This window comes from Phyllostomus hastatus, unplaced genomic scaffold (genome assembly GCF_019186645.2).
Source record: "Phyllostomus hastatus isolate PE091 unplaced genomic scaffold, TTU_PhHast_1.1 phas_contig_1, whole genome shotgun sequence".
NCBI lineage: Eukaryota > Metazoa > Chordata > Mammalia > Chiroptera > Phyllostomidae > Phyllostomus > Phyllostomus hastatus.
In genome coordinates this window covers 9,764,918-9,783,134 of record NW_025333498.1, presented here as the reverse complement: position 1 = coordinate 9,783,134, position 18,217 = coordinate 9,764,918, and the positions used below count along the sequence as shown (strand labels likewise).

The window sequence follows — 18,217 nt, the reverse complement described above, 5'->3', positions numbered from 1 at the left end:
CCCATGAATATGAACTAAGGGGGAGAATGCTGGAGGGTTGGGGTGTGCAGGGCATAAGGGGGATAAAGGAAAAACTGGGGCATAGTCAATAAAATATACTTAAAAAAAATAAAATCTCTAACCAAGCAAAAAAAAAGTTCTCCATAGTGACCCAAACTTCAAAATCCTACCAAGAATTTCTTTAAATAAATAAAATGAAATACTGCTGCCCATAAACCAGAATCTAATATATGTGTAATTCATCTGGAACCCCCGCCAAAATGGAAGTTACATTATCAAAGGTATAAAATAATTGTTGTGTTAACCATACCAAAAGTAATTTTTCATCTTGCTTGACAGAAAAAATACACAGGAAACAATCAAATAAGTGTAAATACTGCACACTGATTCAGTAAGATTTTAGAATATAATGAATCATTAAAAACTGGTAGTAAAATACACTAGTAATTGATGGATCATGAAAAAGCACTAAAGATGTTAAATTTAGTGTATGTTGGCCAAAATGATGAGGACTTAACCAAAACCATCAGGACAGCCTGTAGGACAAGCAATTCCATTATATGGATACCAACTCAGAGAGAGCAGAATCCTGCCCTTGGATAGTGGGCGTTCTAGAAGAGGAGAACGAATAGGAGGGATACCTACAGAATAAATACTGTTCACTATGGCCAGTTTGAGCCCAAAGAAGAGAAGTAAAATAATGAAAGAGATTCAGCCAAATTATGCAGACCCCTTTATACCATGTTAAAGAATCTGAACTTTCAGTGGTAAACCACTGAAGGTTCTGTGTCGATGGCCAATTGTTTTAGATTGTTTTGGGAGAGGGGAAATGGGGAAGAGTACGCAAAAATGAAACAGGAGACAGAGGTGTCAGGAAGCAGTAGGGGCAATAATCCAGACAGGATTATGATGATCAGGTCTGGAATGGTGGTCACTAAAGAGTTTAAACTGAGAACACTAGATATGGTGGACAACAGAAAAGTCAGGAATGTTGGTCGGTGTCCTGGCTTTAGGGAAACACTCTGTCATGGATCTCATGTACACCTATACATCTTGCAGAATATGCCAAGAATGCAAGCTTAGACTGTTCAACAGTCATTACTCAGGCCATTTCTCAGGGTTATATTTGCAGTTACCAAATTTGAGGAATGAAGTAACACTCGCTCTAGGACAAAGAGCAAGTAAGCTTACTGTTGATGAAAACAAAGAGCTCTTCAAATTTACTGTTCCTCAGCTCAAACACAAACCCACTGTATACAGAGCATTCATCTAGGTCCCTCTGTACCACCTCCACGGGACATGGAAGCAAGGGAAAAATAATGCATATACGCTAATGCTCATGCTGCTTCCTGTGCAGTGAATAATTCAGTCCTTTGTCCTTGATCCAGGAACTCCATGTCTTGTTCCAGTACTTGTGAAACAGTAAGAGACTAAATAATTATTATCTGACAAGTAGGATAAAAATCAAATCTCAGCCTCAACAATAGCAAGGGGCTATTATATGAAGTTATCGATCATTAAAATACAGACACCACAGAGAGGGCAGTTTTATATCTTGCTGTTTTTGTCTGCCAGAAAGGGGAGAGAATTAGGAACAATGATGGCAATCTTCTGATGGCAAGATATACTCCAGACATTCATTTTTATTTAATTGATAAAAAAAATGGGCAAAGGACCTGAAAAGACACCTTCTCCAAGGAGGACATACAGAGGGTCCACCCACAGACACATGAAAAATACTCAACATCACTAGCCATTAGGGAGGTGAAAATTAAAACCACAATGAGATACTACTTCACACTGGTCAGAATGTCCATCATAAAGAAATCAACAAACAAGTGGTGGCGAGGCTGTGGAGAAAAGGTAACCTAGTACACTGTTGGTGAGAATGCAGACCAGTGCAGCCACTGTGGAAAACAGTATGGAATTTCCTCAAAAAATTAAAAATAGAACTGCCTTTTGACACAGCAATTCCACTGCTGGGATTATAACCGTAAGAATCCTGAAACACCAATCCAAAAGATCCTATGCACCCTAACGTTCACAGCAGTGTTATTTACAATAACCAAGTGCTAGAAACAGCCCAAGTGCCCATCAATAAATGAATGGATCAAAAAAACTGTGGTACATTTACACAATGGAATACTATACAGGAGAAAGAAAGAAGGAGCTCCTACCCTTCGTGACAGCATTGATAGCACTAGAGAATATTTTGCTAAGTGAAGTATGCCAGGCGGTAAAAGACGAATACCATATGATCTCACCTATAAGTGGTACCTAATCAACAAAAAAAACAAATGAGCAAAACAGAACCAGAGACATGGAAATAAAGAACAAACTGATAGTAAATACAGGGGGAGGGGGAAGGGGATACTAGGGAAAAGAAGGGGAAGGGGCAAGCAAAGGAACATGAAGGGAGGATTTACAGGCACAGACAAGGGCAGTGATTGTGGGAGTGGGTGGAGACAGGGTACAGGTGAGCAATGGGGAAAAAGGTGGGACAACTGTAATTGAACAACAGTAAATTAAAAAATAATTTTTAATTGATTTTTATACAGAGTGAGGAAGGGAAAGAAGATCTGTTAGAGAGCAAGAGAGAGAGAGAGAGATCAATCTGTTGTTCTACTTATTTATGCATTCCTTAGCTGTTTCATATATGCGCCCTGACTGAGGAATTGAACGCCCAACCTTGGTGTATTGTGACAATGCCCTAACCAACTGAGCTGCCCAGCCAGGGCTACTCCAGACATTTATATGAACTAAGTCTAAATGAAGTTTAATTTACCTTTATTCAGCTTTAGACTATGAAGAATATATCATTGTGAAAACAAATTCAGATGAAATAGATGTTGAAAAAATGAGATAATTTAATGTAAAGCACTCATTTGAACTGCTTGACAACAATAAAAGTAGAAACATGTTACTAAAATAAGAAAAATAGGTTTAAATAAAAGTGTAAGATATGAATAACCCAAGTAAATTGGAAGACAGAGGGAAGAAGATAAAAGAGTGACTGGAGATGCTAAAGGAAATAAAGAATATAGGGGAAACAAGATGCCTTAGGAAGTAGGAAAAGATGACAAAGACTAATTGTCTTTCTTAAGACTAGAAAAAAGGCAAAGAAAGATCAAAGCAACCTATAAAAGACCAGTGACCTTAGGATCAAAATTAGATAGAACCCCAATGAAGGCACAAAGCATACTATAAAATTCTGTCAAAGGCTTATCCTTTTTGGCCTTGCTCTACTCAAAAACTACTGATATCGACCCACCTCTATCTCTCTCTGGCCATGTGATAATATCTAACAACTCTTGTCCTCCTACCTAATCAGTGATCATTAATCTCTTGTCAAGATTTGCTTCTTTTTGTATTAATACTTTACAACTAAAAAGTTTCTTAACTTGCCCTTTCCTTCATGTTTGCCCTTTTCCTTTGTAAGCCAGTTTCCCATTCAATTCTACTCATCTTTCAATGTCTGGGTAAATTGTTGCTTTCTCTATAAGTCATTACTAGCAATTTCAACTTGAAAAAAGATTTCTTCCTTCTGAGGAAGTTGTGGTATGTATGTCTCTATGTATAAGTAGATGCATGTATACACTGTATATATGTATGTATGTACATATATGTGTATGTATATGTACATACATACATATACATGCACTGAAATATTTTTCAGCCATAAAAAGGAAATTATGCCATCTGCAAAAATATGGATGGATCTTGAATGCATTATGCTAAGTGAAATGAGACAAAGAAAGACAAAGACTATTTGACCTCACTTATATGTAGAATCTAAAAATATAAGAAAACAAAACAAATAATTTCATAGACAAATACAACCAGCTGGTGGTTGCCAGAAGCAGGGAGTTGAGACTGAGTGAAATAGGTGAAGGTGATCAAAGGTACAAACTTTCAGTTAAATAAGCCCTTGGGATGTAGTGTACAGTATGGTTATCACAGTTAATAATACTGTATGGGAGCCCCCTGTTATCCAGTTTCACTTTCTGCACTTTCAGTTATCTATGGTCAACCATGGTCTGAAAATACTAAATAGAAATTTCCAGAATTAAGCAATTTATAAGTTTTAAATTACACACCATTCTGAGTAGCATGATGAATTCTCATACCATCCCACTTGGTATGTGAATTACTGCTTTGTATAGTGTATCTACACTGCATAAAATGCTACCCTTCCATTTGTCACTGAGTAGCCTTCTCAGTTATCATATCCAACTGTTGTAGTACTGCAGTGCTTGTGTTTAAGTAACCCTCATAGTAGCTGAACACTTCATTGCAATGCCTTTGTCATTCACCTCACTTCATCTCATCACATAGGTACTGTAACATTTCTCATCACAAGAAGAATGACTACAGTACAATACAGTACGTTGAGAGACCACATTCACATAACTGTAATTACAGTATATTGTTATAATTATTCTATTTTATAATTATTGTTGTTAATCTCTTATTGTGCCTAACTTATAAATTAAACTTTACCATAGGTTTGTAAATAAAGGAAAAAACAGTTCATTTAGGTTATGGTACTATCCATGGTTTCAAGCATCCACTGGGAGTCTTGGAATGTATACCCTTCAGATAAGGGGGAGACCACTGTAGTATATGTCTGAAAGTTGCTAAGAGAATAGATCTTAAAAGTTCTCATCACAAGAAAAATCTGTAATTGTGTGGTGATAGGTATTACTAGACTTATTGTGATCATTTCCCAATATATTGAATCATTATGTAAACCTGAAACTAATATACTGTTATGTCAATTATGTATCAATAAAAAGTTTCTTCTATGAGGTAAAGATTATGATTAGTTATACAAAGTAAGTCTTTTGAATAGGTATTCAACAATGAAAAAATTTTAAGTAATGTTTTCATGTTAACTAAGGTATTTAATAACAGAATGATAATGAAAATTATGAAGTTATTCTTACCTGTAATCTAAACCAATCTAATCTCATCCCTCTGAAATCAAACACTTCCCCATCTTCAACTATAATAAAAGAGACAGTTTACAAAACAAATTAACATTTTCACAAATCTATAATCACATTTCAAATTTTAAGAGCTAAGATAACTGCACTTTTGAGTATATATTCAAACTAATTAAAAGCAGGGTTCACAGCAGTATTATTCACAATAGCCAAAAGGTGGAAGCAACCCAATGTCCATGAACAGATAAATGGATAAACAAAATGTGGTTCATTATTGAGCATTAAAAAACAAGGAAATTCTGACACATGTTACAGTGTAGCTGAACCTTGAAGATGCTATGCTAGTTAAATAAATCAGTGACAAAATGACAAATACTGTATAATTCCACTTATATGAGGTATCTAGAGTAGTCGAACTCACAGAAGCAGGAAGAATGGTGGATGTCAGAGGCTGGGAGAAGAGGAAATGGGGAGCTGCTATACAATAGCTATAGATTTTCAGTTTGGCAAGATGAAAAAGTTCTGGAAATTGGTTGCACAACCATGTGAAATACTTAACACTACCAAATTGTACACTTAACAATAGTAAGATAGTAAATTTCATGTTATGTGTATTTTGCAATAAAAAAATGTAATAGCTAAGAGTGAAATAATTCTCAAATCCTACAAAGATGATGTTAAAGGAGACAGTTATATTCTCAGAGAAATATAAAGTGGAGACTTTTCAACTCTGATTCTTAGTGGTGCTTACATGTCAATTTAAAGGAGCTAGAATAGAGATTGAGGATTCCAGTGAACAGAAACTTTAAATAGCACACTCAAGTTCCACAATATAACTCTATATAAACCAAATGTCACCACACAAATTTATAATAGTTTCATTATGTATGTGTAATAAAATAAATATATTTATTACTGAGAAACTGTCAAGGTTTCTGATACCTCTTAAAGAACATAAAACTAAAATACCATATAAACCTATTGAAATAAAGTATTCAAATAATGGAGAGGCAGTCTAGTATATGACATCTTTTAAGAGTAACAGACCTGAACTTAAAATTCCCTGGGACATGAATCATCCCTTTGTTCAGCATATCCACACTGTATATGGTACCCACTAGTGAGTCACTTATCAGCTATCTTGGTATACTGCAGTGCTTGTGTTCAAGTAATCCTTACTTTATTTAATAATGGCCCCAAAAGTGCAACAGCGATGCTGACAAATTGAATACGCCAAAGAAAAGCTGTAAGTGCTTTCTTTAAATAAAAAAGGTGAGTATGGCGTTATTTTGAGAAACAAACCATATCATATAACTTTTATTACAGTAATATTTTTATAACTGTTCTATTTTATTATTAGTTGTTAGTCTCTTACTATGCATAAAATATAAATTAAACTTTATTACAGGTATTTATACATTGGAAAAAAACAGTACAGCTGATCCTTGAACAACACTGGCTTGAGTTGCACTGGTCCACTTTCTCACACACAAATTTTTTTTCAATATATACTCAGTAATATAAATGTATTTTTCTCTTCCTTATAATATTCTTAATAACATTTTCTTTTTTCTAGCTTACTTTATTTTAAGAATACAGCATATAATACAAATACATACAAAATATGTATTAATCAACTATGTCATTGGTAAGGTTTCTGATCAACAGTAGGCTATCAGTGGTTAAGTTTCAACTGTGCAAGGGGCCAGCACCCCTAATCCCTGTGTTATTCAAGGGCCAACTGTGCATGTAGATATGTATGTGTCGTTTAGTACTAACCGAAGTTTCAGGCATTCATTGGGAATCTTGAAATATAACTCCTGCAGATAAGGGGGGACTACAGTATGTCTAAAAATTAAGTGCTTCTTTAACTATTAACTGTTAAATCTTTTTCATAATAATCAAATTTGAAAGCCTAGTTAAAAGAAAATATGATTTTATTTAAAAGCCTTATTACCTTGCTTTACACTTAGGGAAGTCATAGTGTTAACAAAAGAGGACATGATGATGGATTCATCTTCAGGGCAAACAGAAAGATTCTGAAAAGAAACCAAAAAAATGTTAAAATCACCTAATTGGGAACCAGTTCATAGGTCCATCAACTGGTAGACAGATATCCATACTACGGGATATTTTTCAGCAATAAAAAGGGTACAAAATGTTGATACATACAATAAAATGAATGAATCTCAAAAACATGCTAATTGAAAGAAATCAAAAACAAAAGTGATATAGTATATGATTCCATTTATATGATTTTTTCTTAAAGGCAAAAAGTGACAAAAAGCAGATGAGTGTCAGTCAAAGAGGGAATCAACTACAAAGGTGCACAAGAAAACTTTTAAGTTTTGGAGGTGTTCCACACCTTGACTGTTACGTGGCTACACGAATGTATTTATAGCTGCCAAAGTAAAAGTATACACTAAAAACTGGTGATTTTTATTAGGTGTTAATTATACCTGAATAAAATTAGAACCAAAAAGAAATACCTCTCAAACTGGCTGAAAAAAAAAAGAAAAGAAAATTTGATAAACTCCATCTGAAATAAATAATAATTTTTTAAAGGTAGATACTTAACTCACAAACAGCATAAATAGGACATTAAGACCTATACAAGTGTGAATTTATATAATGCCACTATGTGCTTAAAATGGTAAAAATAAATTGTTATGTATATTTTACAATAAAAAAATAATTGAACACCTTATTACAATGAACTATATATGACCATATTTTTTGGACTAAAAGATGCACCTCCCTATTTGGGAGGAATGGTGGTTGTTAATGCTGTTGTTGAGTTCTCTTTACATTTACATTGGTGAAATGTGTTATTTATGTTATTAAATATTTTACTACATTTTTTGCTTCAAAATTTTTTTTCCTATTTTCCTCCTCTAAGACCTAGGTGCATCTTATGATCTGAAAACATGGTAATTGGTTGATCTTAGTTCTAAATTTAAATTCCAACAAATGGTTAAAAACACTATGCTTGTACTTTACAACAGCTGCTTAAGACACTACTTCGAATACTGGCTGTTACTTATTAACTGTGGAATACTGAACAAGTTACATAAGGTATTTTTTTCTTCAAATAATGATAACCATGTCTTTTCTCACAGAACTGTTCTACAGATGTAATAAAATATACTATCAATAATTTGACAAGTATTTTAATCAGTAGTATTGCTGCTACCACCACTATAATTCCAGAAAAAATAATTCATTTTTTCAGATTGTTAACATACAGCTTACATAAAAGACACCAAATGACCTAAACATTTTAACGTGATAACAAAAATCTGTACAATTTATTAGTAAGTATCCAACTAGCCACTGCAAGTTTCAAATGAAATGAAACCAGAAGTCTGGTTTACTTTCTAGACCATGACAGCCTCTGATTTATCTGGTAAGTAATAACTATTCAAATAAAACTGCAGTAAAGCAGTAACACTAGAGGAATAAAATCAGTTTTTGTATTCTGTTTTAGTAGACATTCTAGAAAGGAAGCATCTGAGCTCCATCTAGTGGATAAAAAAATAGAATCACTAGCTTAGAAGAACTTAGAAGCTGTATTTAAAGTAAACAATCACATGACATTATTTGCTTGTTTAGGTAGGTTTCCAAAAAAATGAAGATTTCATGTATAGTTATTTCTCTGGAAGACCAGTAGATTTAGTCTTAATACAGTCTTTATGTAAAAAGAATTTGTTATATTCTTCCTTCATACTATATGTTAGCTTATAGTAGTCTTCAGATACCTGTGATTTTATAAAATGAAGCAAAATAAATACTATTTTCTCTATGGTCAGTTTACCGGGAATAAAAATAAACAAAATTTGTATTAAAATAGTATAGACCAAATAAAGAAATTATGAAAAGCCAAAAACGAACAAAAACCTGGAACTAAAAATAGAGAAAAATTCAAATTGAAAATAAAATTAGGATGTTTAAACTAGGACTTCTAGGTTTTTTTTGTATTTTTTTTTACTACCCATCCTCTAACATACTATGCAAAAAGATTTATCTTCTACTTTTCCTCTAATACTTAGTTATCAAATATGTCTCCACCATCTCTTTTTTTAACCCTATAGACACTGTCCAAGTTCAGTTCTCATCAACTCTCACCTAGCCTACTATAATTTTCTTCTAATCTCTTTGCCTCCTCCCTTGGCCCCCAGTAAGCCATCAACCACACTGAGCCAGGGTGATCTTTGCTAGTAATTGTAACCTCTACCAGCAAGATAAAGAAGCACTCCCTGCATTGTGTTGACTCTGAGCTTTGTACATACTTAAGCATAATGCCTATCACACTGAACCATAACTTATGCATTCTCCCTTCAAGATAATGACCCCCTTGAAAAGATATGACCATGAGTTACTTACATTTGTATCTCTATGATGTAACACAAGATTACATTTTATAAATGCTTACTGAACAAATGGATCAGTTACTACAAAGAAGGGAAGATACAAAAGGGAGAAAAACATGAAATAGTTTTTACCTGCACAAGTTCATTGAGGACAACAGCATCAAAGCCCGAAAGATACTGCACATAGTACCTCTGCATTACAGGCCCATATTTCCTTACATGTGCTCTAAGCTCTTCCATGTAAAATATTAATTCAGCAATGTGCCTTTTGTTTAAGTTAAAGAAAAAGATTTCAAAATGTATTATTATCAAGGAAAATGTGAAATGCCTTTGGTATTACTGTAAGAAGTTTTTTTTAGAAAAATCATTGTTAAACATTTAATGTCAACTATGTTTTAAAATCATTTTATATGAATAAAGAAATCACAGAAAGCAAAAGGAAAGCTAAGACTGAAAAACTGATAGAGGAAAACTCAAATAAACACAAATAACCATTTTTAAAAACACAAAAGATGACTGGGAAGAAGTAAGATTTTTCTGTATGCTCTCATTTCTCTGCTTCATTTATCTAACTTCTATTGAGGGACTTAGCAAAAATAAAAGACGTTTCAAATGACACACTTGGTTGAAATTCCATAAGAATTCTTAGATTTTTGTGTATGTCCCTTCGAAAAATGAATTCCACAGGAAAATTACTGGATATAGCAAGAAAACAAGAACTTTATGCCCCCCTAGAGTACTTGGAAAGGAAACATTAAAAGCCATAATCTTAAATTCAATCTGATTTTGCATTCTAAATCATATCACCTAATGCTATTTTACAAATATTTATGACAAATATGAAAAGCCTTATTGAGTGCGGGCTGGGAACCAAAGTGTCCCAGGTTCGATTCCCAGCCAGGGTACATTCCTGGGTTGCAGGCCAGAACCCCCAGCAACCGCACATTGATGTTTCTCTCTCTCTCTCTATCGCCCTCCCTTCCCTCTCTAAAAATAAATAAATAAAATATTAAAAAAAAAAAAAGCTTTACAATATTTTCAAAATAATTTTATTTCAAAGGCCCCAAACTCTACAGCCTATAAAGCAAAATATACAAAGAGAATTTTTTAAATGTTGCTAACTTACTTATCTATAAAGTCATCTGCACTCTTCTTTGGCATGTTATCTGCATGACGAAGTAGCCAGATAATTTCATCACGAGCAAAGGATAATGCCATAAAAACAAAAAGCGCCTAATTAAAACAAACAAAAAAAAAACACTGCTTACTGTCACACAAAGATTAAAAACAAAACCTATTCATAAATATAAAAACCACTGTCAAGAATTGATAAAAGTCAAGTTCAAAAAGACACTGACAGAAATGAGATGAGTGGTTGGAAGTATGTATGAGAGACAGCATATATACAAGGAAAAAGTGAGGAAAATGTAAAATGGTTAGTTGAAATAAGAATTAAATCAATTACCTTGGGACCCAGCAAGCCAGGTTGATCGGAGAGGACTGTAGCCAATTCTTTCAGTGCAGACCTTAAAAACTTGCGTCTTTCTCTGTGCATTGAACCACTACAGGAAAACATGCTATTATAGTTTATGTTTCTACTAAAATTATTATTGGCAATTAAATAACATCATGTTTCTACTAAAATTACTATTGGCAATTAAATAACATTATTTTAGGGTCAACATCCAAAATTTAATTTTATGAAACAGAAGCCCCTTACAAATATGTTCTATGCATTTGTCATTAAATGACTTATCACTTTTATGTTTACCCTTGCCTCTCTTGTGCTGCTTTTGTAACCATGTTTATATTGTTTCTCTCTATCACAATACTACTCAAACTTCAAGACCATTCCTGCAAGAAGCATTTCCTAATATCCAAATGTCTATTTCTGCTTAAGTTCTGAAATTTTAGTACCATATAGCCTGACATTTTATAAACAGGACTGTAAAATCCTTGAAAGCACTCACTGTCCCACTGTATACATTTTTGTCACCCCTACATAGAAATCAATAAATACAACAATAAATATCTAATTATCCATTTCCTTATTTACTAAGTATATTTCTATTAAATATACTACATAATGCATTAAATGTATTAAATATACCTTTTCTATTAAATTTACTAAGTAAATTTCTATATAAAAAGCTGACTAACCAGAGCTACATTCAATAAAAATACTGGGATGAGATCTATTTAGTACTCTAGTTCAAAAAGAGAAAGATAAGGAAAGAAAAGGATAATCATAGGTATTCATATATCAGGCATTCAATATTTTAATTAATAATTAATTAATTCAATTATTTAATGATAAAGTACCAGGAAAAAAAGTATTCTCATATATTAACATGGGAAAAATTATTAAATGTGCTAGCTATTCCAAGTCCTCATACCATTCAAAATATACACTACTCTAAGTAAGTTTTTACATTTACACAGGTGCAAAAAATAAATGGACACACACACAAAGTACATGCCAAAAAAACAAGTATCAGGTATATGCAATACCAGAAATTTAGCTGTGAGACTGTAAATTAGTTGTAGAAAAGATTAAAATCCACCTCTGCCTATGTGACCTTAAGTTCTATCTTTTTAAAGTTTCAGCCATCTATAAAGCAGAGATGATGACACCTGCCTCAGAACATACATCTTTCATAATGCCTCCTATATAGTACTTTCACAATGTTATTTTAATCCCAATGACAAGCTTTTTTCTATCTGACAATAATAAAGTAACCTGGTATAATTTCTAAGAAAGTGGGCTAATATTTTTTACTATTATACTACACAGGGTTGCTGCAAGGTGTCTGTGGTGTTACTAACATCGAGGGAAAATTATAAAGTACTGCACCTGACATATGGTAATGAGTGATAGAAATTACTGTTGTGTAACATTTGTGATTATTTTATATAATAAGTAAAATAAAAATGTCTTACTTTTAAAAGATCTTTATAAGATAGCTATGACACCATATACACCTGCTACAATAAGGTCTATCCCATGAAGAAGTGATAGAATCTTATGTACTTCTATAGGATAGGAAAATAATTCTAACACGGTCCCAAGTACTATTTTTACTACAGAATGATCTTTTTATAATATAAGTACTTCAATTAAGTGAAAAAAAAATATGCATGAGGAAATTATGTAGCACAGGGAGCAATGAAAAAAGATGGTTTAAATTCCCAATATTCATCCTATAGCCTAAATCTAAAATTCTAAAACTGTGGTTTTATATTTTCCATCTATGGCAGTAGTACTTACCTTCTTTCTGCCTTATAAAAATACTGATGAGTCAGATAAATATTCTACACCAGCTTACTATATATACAACAATTAAAATGAACTATCAAAATGTTTGTAGTTATTTCCCAAGAAATAAAGACCCAAAATATGCTGCTTTCTAATTTTTAATTTATCTATATATTTACTAACAAACATATTTACTAAAATAAGAAAAAGGTGTGGGGTTAACATACTTTGAAAAGTACTATTTGGAAGAATATGAAGATATGTCAGTTTTCATGAAGAAGTACAAATATCATTGAACTTGCAAAGTACTAGCACGGAAGCAGAGTGGCAGTAAGAGATTTGAATGATATATAAAATTCATTTGTATGGTACTTCCCTAGAGCATTTTTACAAATACTTAAAAAATATTTAAAATCAGCCTGCACTAACTCCAAGGTTACAGATACTGACGCCATATACTTATTTGTTATTGATTACAAGTCTCCCATTTCTATTACCACATTTTGCATACATCAATATGCACTCACTTCAACATAATAATGCTTTAAGAAATAAATTCTTCTTGATTCAAAGTACCACAGATAAGACAGAACTACTTACGCATGTGATACTGCTGCCTCTTTGCATTCTCTTATGTCATTAATACGTTTATTATAACTGTGCAAAAAAAAATTGGAACCATGTTAACCTTAATTTGAGCAATAATGGTCAAAATAAGTTAATCAAATACTAAAAGTCAATTAAAAATGACATACTATCAACAAGAAAAACTGGCCCTCAAACTGGATATGCATGGAAGGTGTCTACCTACATCCTTTCCTAGCTAGCACCTTAAGTACCCAGTTAAGGCTTCCTAGAAAAATAAATTTCAAAATACATTAAATCCAACAATAAAATTAAGTTCACAAGGTAGATTTTTACTTTATTAAATATATTTCTTAAGCCCAAGAGAGAAACAGTGATTTAGAAACAGTGGTTTCTAAAAATTTAAAAAGCTGACAAAGCTATTACTTCTGACCTTTTATCACTTCTGACTTCTTATGAAATCTCATAAGCATTAAAAAAATTCTGAAAGAACATATACTATTGATCAACTCTAGTGACTGTTTAGGAATGGGGGTTTTGTGGTGGAGAAAACTGAGGCAGGAAAGCATTTGATTACTTTAAACAAAACACCACCAACATCAAACAGTTTAAAGGTGCCATCTGAAATATAGAATAATAAAGATATGTTAATTTCATGAATACTAGATACTAAATCTCAAAATTCCTAAAATTTTAAAGAAAACCTACCTATCTTCCTGAAACCTGTCTAATACCACTTAATACTAAGAACTTCAACTCGTGAACTACCACAGTTTTTTGGACCATAAGACATACCTAGGTTTTAGAGGAAAAGAGGAAAAAAAATTTTGAGGCAAAAGATGTGGTAAAATATTTAATAACATAAATAACATAATATTTCACCAATGTAAATATAAACAGAACTCAACAGCAGCATTAACAACCATTATTCCTCCAAAGTGGGGGGGGGGGGGGGGGTTGCGTCTTATAGTCTGAAAAATACGGTATGCATTCTAAGATTTATATGTTCTTTGAGAACATGTCCAAAATATACTAATTCTGTAATCATTGTCCTTTGTATAAAGCTTTCATACTTAGGGTTTGACTTGTAATTACCATGATAATTCACATTTTAAATTGGATTTATCATTCACTATTTAATAAAAAATTAAAACGTCTCAACTTTACAGATATTTAAATGGTGAATTTATCATCTTAAAACAGCATAACAAAAAGACAACTCATTTTATGGTGCCATTAAACTTGCTTGTATCATGCATAACAAAAGCTCACTGAATATACACAGATTACCTGGTTCTAAATGTTCACATATATTTAAATATGATTCCTCACATAGATTGCCAATATACTAAGACATCATAAAGTTTCATGATTTTCAATAAAACCCTTGTGACCTGGGTATTTCTGGGTATTCCACCATCTAAAATAAAAACCAAATAAGACCTGAGAAGTACACAGGGTACTGTTTCTCACACCATGACTGAGAAACTACCTGCATGAGAATGTCAGACCCACCTATGGTGACTTGATAGAAGGGCTGAGTGACGGGAGGGGAGCCAAAGTGACAGTACTAACCAGAAACAGGCAAAAGAGAATTTTCTGGCTATAACGGAAACATTCTGTATCTTGATCTAGGTGTTCACCTAGAGTATTTACATGCAAAGCTGTTGAGCTTTACATCTAAAATGTGTACATTTCTACTTGTAAATTTTACCTGAATAAATTATTGCATGGGGGGAGAGGACAGACTCCTTTAACCTCTCCAAGAAACAAACACAGGAGATAGAGGAGGTTTGGAATGATGCCCAGCAACATGGATTCTAATGAGCATCCCAGGGTAATTTATGCAAACTAAAATTGGAGATGTACTGGTTTAATAGTGAGTGTTAAACATATCTTTATTTTTAAATAACTAATAGATGCTTTATTTTTATCTCAATTTAATTAGGACATTACAAAATAGGACATGAAATAAATGTAGTAAATTTAATTTCTAACTGAAACTAACAAGGCCAGCGTAACAATTCTAGGTACTGGGGATCCCAGGATATTTCAGATGCTCCTAATTTCAAAAGATTTCATAACTGTTACCAAGTCTGAGATCAACTTGCCTTTTATATATTGGCTCCAGAACCTTATGCGGAAAAAAAATGCAGGCATTAAGAATTTAAAGGAACAAACTTCTGAAAATTATTTGCTTTACCGAAAATGAGTGTAAATGAGTCATCTGGAATATCTTCCTATTAAGGAAATATAATTTCCAATATGCATGGGTCTGACTTCTATAACTGTTATAATTAATTTAATGAAACATTTTTGATTAATATATTTTTATAAATTCACTGTAATCTAAAATAACACTTCTAAAGAATTCAAAACTCTAAAATGTGTATGGTACTTTCAGTAATATTTTTCTCTAAAACCATATTATGATTTCCAAAAAAGGACTATCTTCTTTCTCCTGGAATACAAGTTTGAAAAGGGCAAGAACACTAGATATTTTAATCTGTGAGGCTACCTATAAAAAAAATATGAATAGTACCATATCAGGATGATTGTTAAAAACTTGCTATGACTGTTAAGATGATACAGGCAGTATTTTCTTGCATGATATGACCCTTCTCTATCTCCAAAACTTCAATCAACCCACTCATTATCCTTATTCAAAAAAGACCAAAAAAAACAAACAAACAAGCTGAAAATGCCATACCCTCGTATGTTTACAAATAAGTCTTCTGCAGCTTTGTGAATGTGGAAAACTTCATCCCGAAAGAGAGAGAGGCAAGAGCTACTTTGAAGAGCTAGCTTCCAAAGGTTCAGTGCTGTTGCATCAGTATTGAGGATTCCATGGCACAAAATAAAGCCAACTTTAAATAAAAAAGAATAGTAAATACAAATATAAGTTTCCCAAAGTACTTTCAGTTACAAAATAGATTTTCAAAAATACAGAAATGTAAACACATTTACTAAATTGAGGCTTTTTTTTTAAGATTTTATTTATTTATTTTTAGAGAGGGGAGGGAGAGAGAGAGAGAGAAACATCAATGTGCGGTTGCTGGGGGTTATGGCCTGCAACCCATGCATGTACCCTGTCTGGGAATCGAACCTGGGACACTAAATTGAGGCTTTTAAGTGACAGGTAATAATTCATATATATACAAGATGGCAAAAATGCTGCTTTTTCAATAATTTTCTCTATTCTGCAAAATTAGTTCTTTGAACACAGACCACAAAAAGGGGAAAAAAAGATCGCCTCTAGGTTGTGAAAGAAGTCATTTTAAAAAATGAGTTAAAAATAGTTTTAGAAATACTTATAAAATATTTTAAGCTAGAGATCAAAGTTACTAATTAACATATAATAATCATCACAGTTGCAAATAATGAAAAATAAAGCAAATCTACTTTTCTAAATCACCAGAATAAATGAAATAGTATCTTATATTTTCATAGCAATTTACAATGTATTAAATAATTTTTCCACACATTATCTCACATGATCCTGTGCAGTACATAGAGCAGGTTGGTATTGTTCTTTTGTAGCTGAAGAAATAAAGGTCCAAAGACTTGACTAAAGTTATACTATTAAATTAGAGCTAGACTTAGCCCCATGTATTTACCCTTAAAATTCTTTCAATATATCATATATTCTGTATTATATGAATTCCAGTATCTTTCACCTTTTGTTATCTAATTTGGAAATCCTACACAAAAATATAAGGGGACCCAAGAAAACAGTATTAATTAAAAATTGTGTATTTATTCTTACATGTTTAAACTTCAGTCACCTTCAAAGGTGCATTTGATGTAATACATCTATCGAGACGTTTTTTTCTACTGCTCAAAACAGTTTCTAAACTCCGATTTTGATGCCTTTTAGCTTCTGCCATTTTTTGTTTCACCTCTTCCACATCAGCAAAACATTTCTCTTTGAGGACTTTTTTTCATTCAGGGAAACAAAAAAAAAGTCACTTAGAGCGAGATCAGGTGAATAGGGAGGATGGAGTATGGGGATCATGCTGTTTTTCGTCAAAAACTGCTAAACTACTCAGCGTGGTGCGGGCAGATGCACTTGTAAATCACCCATCATGAAATGGGAAAATGTTTAAAGAGACTTAAAAAAAATTTCACTGAAGCCAAACAAGGCCTCTCCACACCAGCCGGTACACTGATATAGATGGGTTCCTAGAACACTCACCTAACAGGGAAAGCCTGTACTACAAGTGGCCTGTCCTCCAGAAGATAACTCTGCTTTTTTTTTGGGTCCCCACCCTATAATCTTATATGTTTGTTGATGCCTCTTCTCTAACCCTCTACAATAGGCCATAAACCCTCTTTTATCATTCATTCAACACTTACTCAATACCTACTGTCCAGTTACAAACCAATCATGTTTCATGTGAGATTTCCCTGCAATTCTCAATAGTCACTCCCATCTTTAAAGTCCTGAATCATTAACACATAACTTGCCATTTATCTTTTTATTCTTCTTAGAGCAACCTTTCTTTGAAAGTGCCATTAAACAACCAAGCTAACTCTTTAAAAAGGTATTTATTGTGGAGTCTATACATGCAGCGGTATATTTAACTTCCTTGAATTTCCAACATAAAATATTTCTTACACAACAGGGCCCATAGATGTAAGCCAATTATTTGATCTGGTATGCAAACAAAGAAAAATACATGTACAAAAACTGAAAGAATCCTCAAGAGAAATTTTGTTTATAAACAACTTTTTTGCTGAATGTACTAACTCTTTTTACTCTTAACCCCTGAGTAAAATGAGGTTTCACTTAGTGTCCCACATCTTGCTTAGATTTCACAAAACTGATGCTGATAAAAGGTTTCTCTGAAAACATTATCAGTTATATTATGGATTACCATATATTTCACTTCCTTAAGACAAGGCTTTCATTATGAATTAAAGCATATCCATTTGTTTATGATAGAACAAAAATTAATTTAAAATAAGCTGTTCAAGATTAAGAGGATGGCTTATTAATTAAATCACACATTAAACTACTTTCCCTACCAAGGTCTGAATGAAAGAATAAAAAATTTTTT

General features: G+C 32.7%; 1 protein-coding gene across 2 annotated transcripts in view; it reads right to left on the bottom strand.

Moving 5' to 3' along the window:
- The window catches only part of NCKAP1 (NCK associated protein 1), a 99,360-nt gene that overhangs the window by 36,282 nt on the left and 44,861 nt on the right, over positions 1-18,217 (bottom strand). For both annotated transcript variants that reach the window (XM_045846472.1, XM_045846382.1), the window contains exons 9-15: positions 15,868-16,024; positions 13,173-13,229; positions 10,782-10,878; positions 10,443-10,549; positions 9,449-9,581; positions 6,904-6,985; positions 4,947-5,005 (exon numbers count right to left, since the gene is read on the bottom strand). In XM_045846472.1, coding sequence (XP_045702428.1) covers positions 4,947-5,005; positions 6,904-6,985; positions 9,449-9,581; positions 10,443-10,549; positions 10,782-10,878; positions 13,173-13,229; positions 15,868-16,024 — 692 coding nt within the window. The remainder of the gene's footprint in view (positions 1-4,946; positions 5,006-6,903; positions 6,986-9,448; positions 9,582-10,442; positions 10,550-10,781; positions 10,879-13,172; positions 13,230-15,867; positions 16,025-18,217) is intronic.